The sequence below is a fragment of the Chiloscyllium punctatum genome, chromosome 10 (assembly GCF_047496795.1).
Source record: "Chiloscyllium punctatum isolate Juve2018m chromosome 10, sChiPun1.3, whole genome shotgun sequence".
NCBI classification, from domain to species: domain Eukaryota; kingdom Metazoa; phylum Chordata; class Chondrichthyes; order Orectolobiformes; family Hemiscylliidae; genus Chiloscyllium; species Chiloscyllium punctatum.
This window is the reverse complement of record NC_092748.1, coordinates 12,408,996-12,423,468: the sequence shown is the minus strand read 5'-3', so window position 1 is coordinate 12,423,468 and position 14,473 is coordinate 12,408,996. Positions and strand designations below refer to the sequence as shown.

At 44.8% G+C, this 14,473-nt stretch overlaps 1 protein-coding gene across 5 annotated transcripts in view; it reads right to left on the bottom strand.

Annotated features, from left to right (window-relative positions):
* LOC140481893 (putative methyltransferase DDB_G0268948) overlaps positions 1 to 14,473 on the bottom strand; it is a 66,070-nt gene that overhangs the window by 13,345 nt on the left and 38,252 nt on the right. For 2 of the 5 annotated variants that reach the window (XM_072578531.1, XM_072578527.1), the window contains exons 2-4: positions 13,662 to 13,814; positions 7,411 to 7,571; positions 4,480 to 4,693 (exon numbers count right to left, since the gene is read on the bottom strand). In XM_072578531.1, the coding sequence (XP_072434632.1) occupies positions 4,480 to 4,693; positions 7,411 to 7,571; positions 13,662 to 13,772 (486 nt within the window). In that variant the 5' untranslated portion in view covers positions 13,773 to 13,814. Of the gene's footprint in view, positions 1 to 4,479; positions 4,694 to 7,410; positions 7,572 to 13,657; positions 13,815 to 14,473 lie in introns of all 5 variants that reach the window. The other 3 variants (XM_072578529.1, XM_072578530.1, XM_072578528.1) reach the window with 3 other exon arrangements.

The following is a 14,473-nucleotide window of genomic DNA, read 5'->3' as shown; positions in this document are numbered from 1 at the left end:
GTTGGTGAGTCTACCACGGTTGCAGGAAGGGCATTCCACGTCCCTACCACTCTCTGAATAAAGAAACTAGCTCTGACATCTGTCTATATCTATCCCCCCTCAATTTAAAGCTGTGTCGCCTTATGCTAGCCATCACCATCCAAAGAAAAAGGCTTTCACTATCCACCCTATCTAACCCTCTAAATATCTTATATGTCTCAATTAAGTCACCTCTCAACCTTCTTCTCTCTAACGAAAACAGCCTCAAGTCCCTCAGCCTTTCTTCATAAGACCTTCCCTCCACATCAGGCAACATCTTAGTAAATCTCCTCTGAACCCTTTCCAAAGCTTCCACATCCTTCCTATAATGCGGTGACCAGAACTATACGCAATACTCCAAGGGTGGCCGCACCAAAGTTTTGTACAGCTGCAGCATGATCTCATGCCTCCGAAACTCAATCCCTCTACCAACAAAAGCTAACACACTGTATGCCTTCTTAACAACTCTATCAACCTAGTGGCAACTTTCAGGGATCTATGCACATGGACACTGAGATCTCTCTGCTCATCTCCACGGCCAAGAGTCTTACCATTAGCACAGTACTCTGCATTCCTGTTACTCCTTCCAAAGTGAATCACCTCACACTTTTCCACATTAAACTGCATTTGCCACCCTCAGCTCAGCTCTGCAGCTTATCTATGTCCCTTTGTAACCTGCAACATCCTTCAGCACTGTTCACAACTCCACCGAATTTAGTGTCGTCTGAAAATTTACTAACCAATCCTTCAAGATAATGAGAGGAATAAATAGAGTCAATAGCCAGAGACTCTTCCCCAGGGCAAGATTGATGGGTATGAGGGGTCTTGTTTTAAGATATTAGGGGAAAGGTACAGAGGAGACATCAGAGGTAGGTTCTTCATGGAGAGAGTTGTGAATGCATGGAATGCATTGCCAGCGGTGGTGGTGGAAGCAGAGTCATTGGGGACATTTAAGCGACTGCTGGACAGGCACATAGAGAGCAGTGAGTTGAGGAGTGCGTGGGTTAAGTTATTATATTTTACATTAGGATTAAGTCTCAGCACAACATCATGGGCCAAAGGGCTTGTTCTGTGCTGTACTTTTCTATGTTCTATGCCCTCATCCAGGATCCATTTATCATAAGTAGCAACTTGTACCAAGGCTGACACTGACCACAGTACAACCTCATTAGGATTCAATTCTCCTTGATTAGGAAATATCATTTTCAGAGTTAAGAATGAATTATGTGCCTGATTTCACCTGCACATAGAACATAGAACATTACAGCGCAGTACAGGCCCTTCGGCCCTCGATGTTACGCCGCCCTGTCATATTAATCTGAAGCCCATCCCACCTACACTATTCCATGTACGTCCATATGCCTGTCCAATGACGACTTAAATGCACTTAAACTTGGCGAATCCACTACCTTTGCAGGCAAAGCATTCCATACCCTTACTACTCTCTGAGTAAAGAAACCACCTTTGACATCTGTCTTATACCTATCTCCCCTCACTTTAAAGTTGTGTCCCCTCGTGTTTGCCGTCCCCATACTTGGAAAAAGGCTCTCCCTGTCCACCCTATCTAACCCTCTGATTATCTTGTATGTCTCTATTAACACAAACAGCAGAAAACTCCATTGTTATCCTTTGCTACTTCTGTAAAATTGTAAGTCTTCTAAAGCAATCATACCATGTCTGACAGTATCCCTCAAGTTTGCATCCCCTTGGGGAATGAATTCAATGGAGGAATCATTGTCGTGTTGGTGGGCATTTATCCTATGTCTTACTCAAAATTGGTCAAGAACATCTGACTTAGATAGTCATTAAACTATCCTTCAGTTATATCATATCAAACACTCACTGATTGGAATTCTTCCAAATAATTTTCAATTGTACAATTGTGACATTATGTGCCTTTAAGAAGGATTTGTTCTGTCCTGTCTCTCTTGAAGATGGATGTTACAACAGAGTAATACAGCATGGAAACAGACCCTTCGATCCAACCAGTCTGTGCTGAACATAATCCCAAACTAAACTAGTCCCACCTGCCTCAACCTGGCGCATAACCCTCAACACCTTTCCTATTCATGTACTTATCTAAGTTTCTTTTAAACGTTATAACAGTACCCATATCCACCAGTTCCTCAGGAAGTTCATTCTACACGCGTACCACCCTCTGTGTTAAACATTTATCTCTCATGTCTTTTTTCAATCTCTCTCCTTTAACCTTAAAAATATGCCCCTAGTCTTGACATCCCCTATCCTCGGTAAAAGACATCCACCGTTAACCCTATCCAAACCCCTCATGATTTTATAAACGCTTAAGGTCACCTCTCAATCTCCTATGGTCCAGTGAAAAAGGTTCCAGCCTATCCAGCCTTTCTTTATAATGCAAGCCTTCCATACCCAGCAAGGTTCTGGTAAATCTTTTCTGAACCCTGTCCAGCCCAACAATAACCTTCCTGTAACAGCACGGTCAGAACTGGACACAGTACTCTATAAGAAACGTTACCAATGTCCTATACAACCTCAACGTGACTTCCCGACTTCTATACTCAAAGAACTGTGCAATGAAGGCAAACGTGCTAAACACCTTTTTAACCCCCATCTATATGTGATGCAAACCTCAAAGAATGATGTACCTGAACCCAAAGGTTTCTCTGTTCTACAACACTCCCACCTGGTGCTGAGGTGTTTGGCACATAGAAAGCTGGGTAAAGGGTTTTTTTCTAATTAGACAAAAGAAGCAAAAGTGGACTCAGGCTCACACAGACCTAAGATTTTAATTCAGCTTTCAGTTGTTGAAGTTAGGGTTTTGGAGTTGCCGCTGGTTCATGCCGCACTCTCCGTCTCTCTCTCTCTCTCTCTCTCTGTCTCTCTCTCTCTTATGCTGCTACAAAAGTTTGAGTTCTTTCTTTGCTGCTAGATCCATTCTTTTGATGTTCATTCATGGGCTGAAGGAGATAGCAAGTGAGGGAAATCTGTTTTGCTGAATTGGCCTTTGCCAAGGGTGTGTTTATGGTATGTTGCCATTTTGGAACAGTTGATGAGCAGTAGTTAAATATTATATTATTTTATTGACTCTTTTAATAGAATTAAAACTATGCCAACTTTTCTCATTTTGTTTGGATGTTAACTATAGCATAATAATGAAGTGCATTTTGCTTAAAGTCTAACAGATGGACCAATTGAATCACATCTAGAACACAATGCCTTACATTTGCCTTTAAATAAGATAAAAGTTCGGGTCTAGACTATCTCCTTGCTATGCTTTGAGGGGTTTTGGTCTGGTCCATAACATTGCACAGTGACAAGCCTAACAATAAGCTCCATTCCGAAGTCTTGTTTATTTTCATTTGCACGCTAGTGTCTAACAATAGTCACTTTCAGTTAGAAGCTGGATTTTAAATTAACAACAGTACCTGAGGGATGTGAAGCTGTCTTTGCACTTAGAGGAAAGTACAGGCTCTTTCGATGAGAAGTTTGGTTAAACTTGGCATGGCTAACCAAACTTGTCCGTCACCTTTCCTGGTGCTGATCGATAGTTTGCAGGTGTATGGTGTCTGACTACCTCATTAAGTGCAGCTTGCAGTTGACAGTCATCCAGAGTCAATCTTCAGTCATCAACCAGAGATTGATCCCCTCCCTGCTGCTCACGGAATTAACTTATAGATGACCATGTGGGTAAATTACCCACAGTTTATCCTATGAATCAATCCTTTCCCCCTCTCTCCTCTCTTCTTACCAAATCCTCCCCTCATCTTCCTTGTATTTGTTCTGGATCCAGAGTGAAATGACTGGCCGTGTAGCTGAAGGTGCTGCTAGACCCTAAACATCAGCCATATATCAGCCATGATCTCATTGAATACCAGAGCCACATCCATGGACTGAATGGGCTACATTTACTCCTAAGTCTTATGGATTTATACTCTCACCATTTGAGAGACAGAAGGATAGTCCCTTACCTCAGCTTCCTTTGAAGGGAAAGGCCGCGAAAGTGTTCTTGCAAAGTCGAGGGAATACAGCCAGGAAGGATTCACTTATTGTTCATGCCCTCTCCATAATTCTGAATCCCAGATTAGAGCACAGCACAAGGTGCCTTATATATGGGTGGGGGCAACTATCAAGAGACTATGAGAGTCAGGGTAAAGGATAGGGACGTCAGGGAATCTAAAAACTGGGACAGTTGAGAAATTTGGAAATAAGCTGTTAGGATACTGGGACATTGTATGAAAAACTTGAACTGATTGAGAAATTTCCCTTGAAGATAACCTGGTGACTCCCTCTTAGTGGTCTGGTCACTATTCCTTCCCGAAGCAGCACTTAGAGAGATTATTTGCTCAATACCACAATGTTATTTGTGTGTGCTGTGTACAGATTGGCTGCCATTTTCCAACAGTGACTACAATTCATTGGCTTTGGTGCTTTGGGATGTGAAAGTTGCTGTATGAAGGCAAGTCTTTCTTTCAGACTACTTACGTCTTGGATAATCTGGGTCAGGGTTTCAGAGCAATCATCGAAATTCAGTATACAGGGAACTGTATAGCAATAGAGAGCCAGGCAGCCTTTGGGTTTTAAAACCCTGTCAATTTCCTTCATGAACTTCTCCAAGTCAAACCACTGTGCTGCAGCTCCCACTGTTACCAGGTCGACAGATCCGTCCTGGAACCCCAGCTCCTCCGCCAGGCCCTGTCTGTGGAGTGAATTGACAAACACAGGAATACAAGAGCTTCAAACACTGTAGATGTTTAATGGATGTCCTGGGTATATCACACATGCCAGGAGTTAATTCTTTGCTGATAAAGACAAACAGACGATAGGAAGGTCTGACAGCACAAACCCAGAGAAACGTTTATGGCACAGACGAAGGTTGTTCAGCCCATTGTGTTTGTGTGGACTCTAAAAGTGCCCTCAAACTGGTCTCCTGTTAATATTTGACTTTTCCGCCCATAGAAAATATTAATTTGCTTCAAATATAAAAGAGACTAAGGATTCTGAACTCACAACTCTTTATGTTAAAATAAGATATATATCAGAGAAACAGGCAATTCAGAACAGATCTTTATGCCCTACTTGAGGCTCCTCCCATCTTCTCACATCTGAATCTACCATTGCAACTCTTTGCTCCCTTATGGCTCAAATGTTTATCCAGTTAAATGCATCGATACCATTCATTTCAACTACTCCCGATGATAGTGAGTACCACATTCTCATCACTCTTTGAGTCAAGACACTTTTTAGCTTAGAGGTTGGTTAGCTCAGTTGGCTGGATGACTAGTTTGTAATGTAGAATGATGCTAATACTGTGGCTTCAATTCCTGTACCAGCTGAGGACTCTCACCCTCGCCTGAGAAGTGGTGAAGCTCAGGTTAAACTGTCACCAGTTGTCTGTCTCTGATGACAAAATACAACTCAGGTGCCTTGACCTTTTCCACCAATACTCTTGATACCTTCGAGAGAGGTGGACACCAGAGGAGGTACAGTGCTTTATCTCCCCTCCCAAATCACTTTGATTTAACTCCCTCTCCTTCTTGCTCACCTTTTATGGTTTGCCATAAAGATTCCTGCAGAAAGGTCCATATGCAGCAGTACTTTGGGAGACTTATTGGAGTTCTACCCCATACACACAACACAGCAAGTCTGTTCAGGCAGCTTGTCACCTCAAATTGTAGGATTAAACACAGGGCAGGGGCTTGCCCAATATGTGTCACCACCTGCCTTTGCTTCTGACCCTCTTGCCCCTATCTCACCTTGATCACCAACCAGAGAACTACCTCACCTCACCCATCACAAATCAGCTACCTCAGCCTCAAAACCTCCAAGGATTCTGGGACTTCAGGGTGCTATTTTGCCAGCAGTCACAGGCTCCTCTGAGGTGCTGTTAAACGCAAGAGCCTCTGATTGGTGGGATCTCCATCCATAGGGTGTTGATTTCAGGCTAAGTCCAATGTGGTTCAACAAGCCTCTGCTTGAAGAGACAGCACAAGTCATTCCAACCAGCTGAAAGACATCACAAAGGAAATTGTTTGATTTTCCCCCATTTGTTGTGGGTTTTTCTCATGTCTCGCCTCCTCCAGAAGATCACATGGATTTGAATGGGGCAAGGAGCAATTATATCGTGATTGACAAGGCCTTTCCAGTTGTGTGAGACAGACTGAATGGACGTAGCCAGCAACGCCCACATCCTGTGAATTACTAAATAAAAGCCCAGTGAGTTTTGTTCAGTCCATCATTTTTCATGTTCTGACGGTGGCTGTATCAATAAATTATACGGATTATCATCGAATTTATACTGAAATTACCTCAATATGAAGAATGGTGCTGGACTGCTGATAATAGTACCATTCTGATTAGATAACTTGAGCCCATGATCAATAATCACATCCAATCCTTTTTCATCTTTGCTAATGATATCTTGGCATGTCTGTATCCAATATCCACATTTCCTGTTACCTTCCATTTACATACAAACAAGCAACAAGAGTCGGCCACCTGGGCCCTTCAAACCTGCTCTGCATTCAATAAGATCATGGCTGACCTGATTTTAACCTCACTGCTACATTCCTGCACATCCCTGATAATCTTTTATCCCTTTGGTAATCAAGAATCTTTCTACCTCTGTCTTAAAAATATCTAAAGATTCCATATCCACTGACTTTTGAGGGACTGAATTCCAAAGACTCAAAGCTTTGAGAGAAGAAATGTTTCCTCATCTATTTTGAGTAGACATCCCCTTATAAACTATGACCTTTAGCTCTAGATGCTCCGGCAAGGGGAAACATTCTTTCAACATCCAGTCAGTCAAATCCCTTCAGGATCTTATACGTTTCAGTTCAGTTACCTCTGACTCTTCTAAACTCCAGAGGATACAGGCCTAGCCCATTCAGCTTTTTTAGATTAGATTCCCTACAGTATGGAAACAGGCCGTTCGGTCCAACAAGTCCACACCGACCCTCCGACGAGAAAGCCACCAACCTATATTTACCGCTGACTAATCCACCTAATACTACAGGCAATTTAGCATGGCCAATTCATCTAACCTGCACATCTTGGGACTGTGGGAGGAAACCAGAGTACCCGGAGGAAACCCACTCAGACATGGGGAGAATGTGCAAACTCCACACAGACAGTTGCCCGAGGCAGAAATTGAACGCGGGTCTCTGGCACAGTGAGGCAGCAGTGCTAACCACTGAGCCACCCTGCCGCCCAGCTATAAAGGCAATCCAAAAAGGCATTTTAGTTATATTAAAATCCATCGAGCAATCCTATGGCAATCAACTTTATTGGGCTTGAGGATCCCTCTAACTGTGATCAATCTTTCTAAAATAAAATTAATGTCTCTCAAAAAAATGGGCAAGACTACCTTTAATTGTTGCAGTCTGTGAAAAAGCTTAAGATGACTATGGTTACCTGTAAGAGACATTATCAGATCTTTCCATCTTCTTCGCCTCTTCAATCTGAGCTTCACTCATATCAATTCCAACCACTTCTTCAAAGTAAGAAGTCAATCCCCTGGTGCTTTGACCTGAACCACATCCAACATCCACTGCCAGGGTGAATGGCTTCCCTTTCTGAAAACAGGACCACATTTTTAGTTAAACACATACTTCATCCCCCTTCCTGAGAAACATCCACACTTAGTAACTCCATGTTCAACTGTTGACAGTTGCCCAGCAAAGACAGTGCACATTTAAACTGGTTCACAGATTAACAAATCAAACCCACAGCGAGGGGAAGGTAAGTGCTCAGGTTGCCATCTCCAGTTGGTCAATTTCCAGGAGATGGCATCACATGACCTTAAATTGCCCCAGCCCCTCACTGGTTCTGTACTGTACACACAGCCAAACAGAAAGCACACAGACTCTTCATTGTCCACTTGGATGCTCTTGACCATTGGCCAAACATAAATTGTGGTTCCCCATCGTTGAAATTATGTAACTAGGAGACACATTATAAAAACATCTAGGAGGGGAAAAAAAGCACATTAAAGAAAAGGATTGTGGGCTGACACTTGCACTTTTTTGATGAAGTTCGGATTGTGTAGGAGGAAATCTGCCATTAGGCCCTAGTGAGTTTTGTCGCCATATCTTATAACATCTCTTTTATCCAATTTCTGCCCCTCCTCAGCATGCACCATTGTCCACAACAACTTGCTACACAATAGACATCCACTGAAAGGCTGGCATTCTTGGAGCCTTTGACATCTATAAGCAGTCGCTGTGCCCCCAGATTCCAATGACGCCCTGCTTGGTCAAAGACAGAACCTGAACATGATGAAGGAAGGAAAAATGGCATTGTGATTCTTTGACAGGGAACTGGGAGTTGGGTAGTGAAAAGGAGAGGTGCCGTTTTCCTAAAGGACCAGTAAAACAGGCCAGGTCACCTTACCCTGCCAGCCTGGTCTGAGATTGCCACCTGTGTGTGCACTGATTCCAGGTGTAGTAGGTCGATACCACCTTCACTCCATCAGGGTAAGTGCCACACTCTGCTCTTAACTGTCTCACACTCACTCTGTCTCGGGAAATGCATCCACCTCCCGCTAAAGCTTATACTCTGCCACTCTTCTGAATGCATCCCTCACTTGCTCTTGCTTTGCCCGCCTCAACCCACCCCCTCACAGCACTAACCCTGTCTGCCCTTCGCACTGTCTCCACAGTCCTTTGAAACACCTCAGAGGAGAGGACAGCCCACACCGGGGTAGAGAGAGGCCATATGGGGGTGTAGATTGTCTGACATTAGCCCCAACAAGGAGAGAATGCTTGCCCTCACAGGAGAAGACAGATTACTCCTGGGGAGATGCAGAAACATCCAGGTACATACCACTCTGCACTTCACGGCCACTCTCCTATTAATCATACTTCAACTCTTATTCATTGCACACCACTTTGAACCTTTCTTTATTCATTTATGGGATGAGGGCATTGCTGGTTGGGCCAGCATTTACTGTCCATCCCTAATTGCCCAGAGGATAGTTAAACGTCAAACACATTGCTATGGGTCTGGAGTCACATGTACGCTGCAATAAATTAGGATTGCAATTTCCTTCCCTAAAGTGAACCAGATGCGGCTGTGGCTTTTCTCTCGACAACTGACAATAGTTTTATGGTCATGATGAGAATCTTAATTCCAGATTTTTATTGAATTCGGCTCCCATCATCTGCTACTCGCAGGATTCAAACCTAGGTCCCTGGAACATTACCTGGGTCTCTGCATTAACAGTCCAGCGATAATAGCACTGCGGCCATTGCCTCACCCAGCCACCTGCTGCAATACTGTGTCTGTCTCTCCCTTTGTCCAGCAGGATGTCCATAAAGTTAGCACAGAAACACCGGCACCCCCTCACCCACCCCCAGAAGCTTCATCCTCGACGCCTCGAGGCTTCCTCCCAGCAGCTCAAACACTGACACCTCGATGGGAATGTTTGTGTTCAAGAACGTGGGAGCACACTCAGTGTGACAGCTCCATAGCTGGCCGAGGGCGGAATGGTCCCAGTCCGCTGGCACTCGGAGGGCTGCCAGAGAGCAGGGAGCTGCTCAGCCCTGAGCTGGACAGGAGCCTGTGGTGTCAGCAACCAGAGATTTCATCCACATGCATAGGGAGAGCCAGCAGAAGCAGACAGGAATGTGGGAGGCAATGGCCCATATTGCCCAGAAGCTGCAGTGGTGTAGTAAATACTGCGACCGTTTGTCTGCCTCCGTGGAGAGGCAGGTGGAGCATCTCCATCACCCCAGGAATTGCCCATCAGCACTGAAGGATGCTGGGAAATCTGACCCTACTTCACGTGCCCTTTCTTCATATGGAGACAGGGCAGTGCCAGGGGTCACTGTGCCAGTGCCAGAGGAGGAACCGCAGACAAGCCCCACAGCTCTTTCTCCTAAGCACCCTCCTTCTCCTGCACAACAATGGCAACATTGAAAAGGTTTTGGGAACCATTCTTTGATAAGTGCCAGAGTGATTCCCTTTTCCAGGGACTCTGCAAAACATTTTTCAAAGTCTAGAGGCAGCACAAGAACACCGCACCAACCCACATATCCTTTAAAATTGGGGTCCTAACTATATCACAGGAGCAAAGTTCGACAACTAATGTGGTCCTGCCTGAAACAGGCAAGTACTCTGGCCACCTCACAGAAATCCCTTTTAAAATGGCAGTGACCACAGCAGGTGGTGAATGGGTTGGGAAGTTTACAGAACACATTTCAATGCAACTGTTAGGAATGACACCGGACAATTATTGTTTCAAATATTTTCTGTAACACTGAGTGAAATTCTTTTTCCAAAATTTCTTTCAAAGCAGGAAATAGTCAGGTCTCATTGTCTGCCAATCAGCATTTCTGACAGGGCAGCATTCCTTGGGTGTTGTGCTTGGGTTGTAAACTCAAATCAACACGACATTGTGAACCTCTCACCTTCAGGCATGGAAATGAGAATCCTATCCAAAACTGGGAGTGCAACAATAACACCTTTCTTGGGATTTCAGCATCACTGACAACGTTGGTATTTATTGCCCATCCCAACTAGCCTAAGCTGCCTTCCTGAACTGCTGCAGTCCTTGAGGTGTAGTAACAGGAGGGAGTTCCAGGATTCTGACCCAGCAATAGTCATGATAGCGTGTGGCTTCGAGAGGAGTCTGAAAGTGGTGGTGTTCCCATTTAACTACTGCCCTAGCCCTTATACGTGTTAGAGTAAGTGGACTTGGAGGGTGCTTACTGAGTTGCTGCAGTGCAGTGATGGTACACAGCGCTGCTACTCTGTTTGGGGTGAAGGTTGAAGGTTGTGAATGAGCTGAAAATCAAGTCAGCTGCTTTGTCCTGGATTTTTTTTTAAATTCATTCATGGGATGAGAGTGACGCTGACCACATCAGCATATATTACCCATCCCTAATCACCCAGAGAGCAGTTAATCGTATTGCTGTGAGTCTGGAATCACACAGAGGCCAGACCGCATAAAGACAGCTGTTTCCTTCCCTAAATGACACCAGTGAACCAGATGTTCTTCTTACAATCCACAACAAAAATATAATCCCATTCATCACAACAGCACTCATTTACAAAACCAACACCAATTCCCCTCTCTATCACATCAATCAGGCTTAATGTAACTGTGGCTTCAAATCCACACTTTGAGAATCTATTAGCCTGTTCTTTCAGCCTTCATAAAACTTTCTCAGCTTCAAGTAACTCCTTCACGGTTTCAACCAAATAACTATTGATCTGGTTTCTGAAAACACTTCTGATTTCAACACACCACTCCCTGGCCAACACTCCCTGAACAATATCTGGTTTTCCTGGCAGCATTTTGGACTCCATATTGAGTTCAATGATTTTACAGCCTGAGCACCTTCATCCATGTCCCTACCCCAAGCCCACACACTGGGCCTTGTTGTCACGTGTGCTGCTACTGCAAACACTCCATTGTCAGCCACTAACGGTCTCCATTAGCAGCTGTTGCTTCCCCCAGGCTGACCTCTACCCATTCCTTTATCTTCCCAAACGTTGTTCTCCCTGTATGGGGTCCAGCTCTGCCTATGGCTTACTCCTTCTCCTTCCCCGTCCTCCACCTCGTCCAACAATATATACCAACAGTTACAATAAGAATGGTCAGTGTACCTGAAATGTTAACTCTGCATTCTTTTCACAGATGTTGCCAGATCTGCAGAGTTTTTCCAGCAATTTCAAATTTTACTTCTGATTTGGCACTTTAAAACAAAACTCCAAATACTGAGATAAGCTCTTTCTTAGTAGTTCTACACTTTTTTCTTTGTTGAGGAACATGTTTTGCACATACAGTTTCAGCCACGACTTCTGCAACGTGGATGACATCAAGTTTGATGGTACAGTGGACAGTGAAGAAGGTTATCTGGGAATGCAGCGAGATGTTGATCAACTGGGCCAGTGGGCTGAGGAATGACAGGTACAATTTAATTTATATCAATGCATTTTGGTGGGTGAAACCAGGGGAGGGCTTACACAGTCAATGGTAGGGCTCTGGGGAATGTTACAGAACAAAGAGATCTAGAGGTACAGGTTCATAGCTCCTTGAAAATGAGGTAGATTAGGGGGTGAAAAAGGCTTTCGGTATGCTTGCTTTCATCAGTCAGAGCAATGATTATAGAAGTTGGGACATCTTGTTGTAGTGGTATAAGACACTGATGGGGCCACATTTGGAGTACTGTGTGCAGTTCTGGTCACTGCACTATAGAAAGGATATTATTAAACTAGAAGAGTACAGGAAAGGTTTCCTAGGATGCTACCTCAACTGGAAGGTTTGAGTTATAAGGGGAGATTAGATAGGCTGGGATTTTTTTCCCTGGAGCGTTGGACAATGAGAAGGTGATCTTATAGAGATCTATAAAATCATGGGAGGCATAGACAAGATAGATAGCCAATGCTTTTCCCCATTGTAGGGGAGTCTAAAACTAGAAGGCATAGGTCGAAGGTGAAAGGGGAGAGATACAAAAGAGTCCAGCAGGGCAATTTTGTTCATGGAGGTTGGGGAGTGCCTGGAATGGACTGCCAGAGGTCGTGGTGGAAGTGAATACAATTTCATCGTTTAAGAAACGTTTAGACAGGTACATGGATGGAATAAGTACGGGCGGACATGGATCAAAAGAAGGCAAATGCAACTCGTTTAATTGTGAAAACTGGGCAGCACGGCCAAGTTGGGCCAAAGGGCCTGTTTCCAGGCTGTGGACCTCAATGACTCTATGACCGGTCAAGCTGAAACGAAGAAGATTTTCCAACCTTAAAGAAACACACCATTTCTAGTACCTATGCCACCTGAAGACCGGAGGTCAAGGCAGATCATCCACTAGCATTTGTAAACAAAGGCGCTTGCAATGCTTCAACCTTCTCTTTTGCCCTGATGTGCTGGAATCTCCCCATTACTGAGAGTGGGGATGTTTGTGTATCTTTCTACACCAGTCGATTGTGTAATTGTTCTCTCCTACTCATGAATAGACGTGGCAGAACCACAGAATTCGGATCGGATTTGTTATTCGTGAAATCACTTCACACCTGTCTATGTTTTCCTGCTTTTCCAGTTTAGCATTCAAGCAATGTTCTCTCTGAGCCGCATAACTGCAGAAATTCACCAAAGGTCTTCAGACAGAACCTTCCAAAGCCAAGACCACTTCCATTTAGAAGGACAAGGTGCTACATCCACATGATCCCCTCTCTCTCCGTCACTGATGCTCTTTGCTAGCAGTGTGTACTATCTAGAAGATGGACCACAGAAATTCGCCAAAGATCCTCAGGCAGTAGCTTCCAAACCCATAACCACTTCCATCTAGAAGGACAAGGGCAGCAGATACATGGGAACACCACCATGTGCAAGATCCCCTCCTAGCCAGTCACCATCTTGTACCTTGGAAATATTCCTTCACTGTCACAAATCCTGGAATTCCATCCCTCAGGATCAACCCACAGCACATGGGCTGCAGGGGTTCAAGAAGGCAGCTCACCACCACCTTCTCAAGGGCAACTAGGGACAGACAATAAATGTTGGGCCAGCCAGTGACACCCACACCCCATGAGTGATAAAAACCAGATCTGGTTGCAGGTTGCTGTCATGACAGACAGACTGAGCTTGCTTCTGGGTTCCCTGAAACTGTATCCAATTCCTCCCTGGAAAGTGAAGAGTTTTATTTCAGCCACTTACCCACCTTTGTCTGTAGGTAGTTGAGGATGAGGTCGTTGATTTCATTGGGTGAAGGAAGTCTGTATTTTTGATATAGGGCAGCATGTCCTGGCTTCTCGAAAAAGTATTGCGTCATTGTTGGTGTCTCAAGAATGACTACACCTCTGTCACCTGCTCACTGACATTTTAACAACATTAGAGGAAATTTATTTATATAAACTCTTCCAGAAAGGCATGCCAAAAGGATAGCATGCTGGAAATCAAATCCCACTATTCCCGGAGTTGTCACAGAAGTGAAAGATGTTTTAAAAGTACTTGACAGGAAAACAAACCAGGTTTCTGTGCTTAACAAGCATGACTATTTATTACAGGTTTATGTGACCGTGCTGGTGAAAGGGAAACAGTGATGTGGGGGAGGGGGGCAGTAAAAGCAGAGGGAGGTGGTGATGGGGGAAACGAAGACAGTGATGGGGGAGGGGGGGAGTAATGGGGTAAGGGGGGGGGGCAGCATTGGTGGGAGGAGGGAAGAGGGGGCCAGTAATGGGAGAAGAAGGTGGTAATGGTGGAAGGAAGATGGCGTTGGGGGAGGGGGCAGTGATAGGGACTGGGACAGTGATGGGGGGAAGGGGCCGGTGATGAGGGAGGGGGACAGTGATGGGGAGGAGGGCAGTGATGTGTGAGGGGGTGCGGTGATGGTGAGAGGGAGCAATGATTGGGGAGGGGGAACAGTGATGAGGCATGGGACAGTGATGGGGGGAGAGTGATCGCGATGGGGGAGGGGGGATGATGATGGGGGGAAAGGGACAGAGGTGGGGGAGGGGGACTGTGATGAAGGAA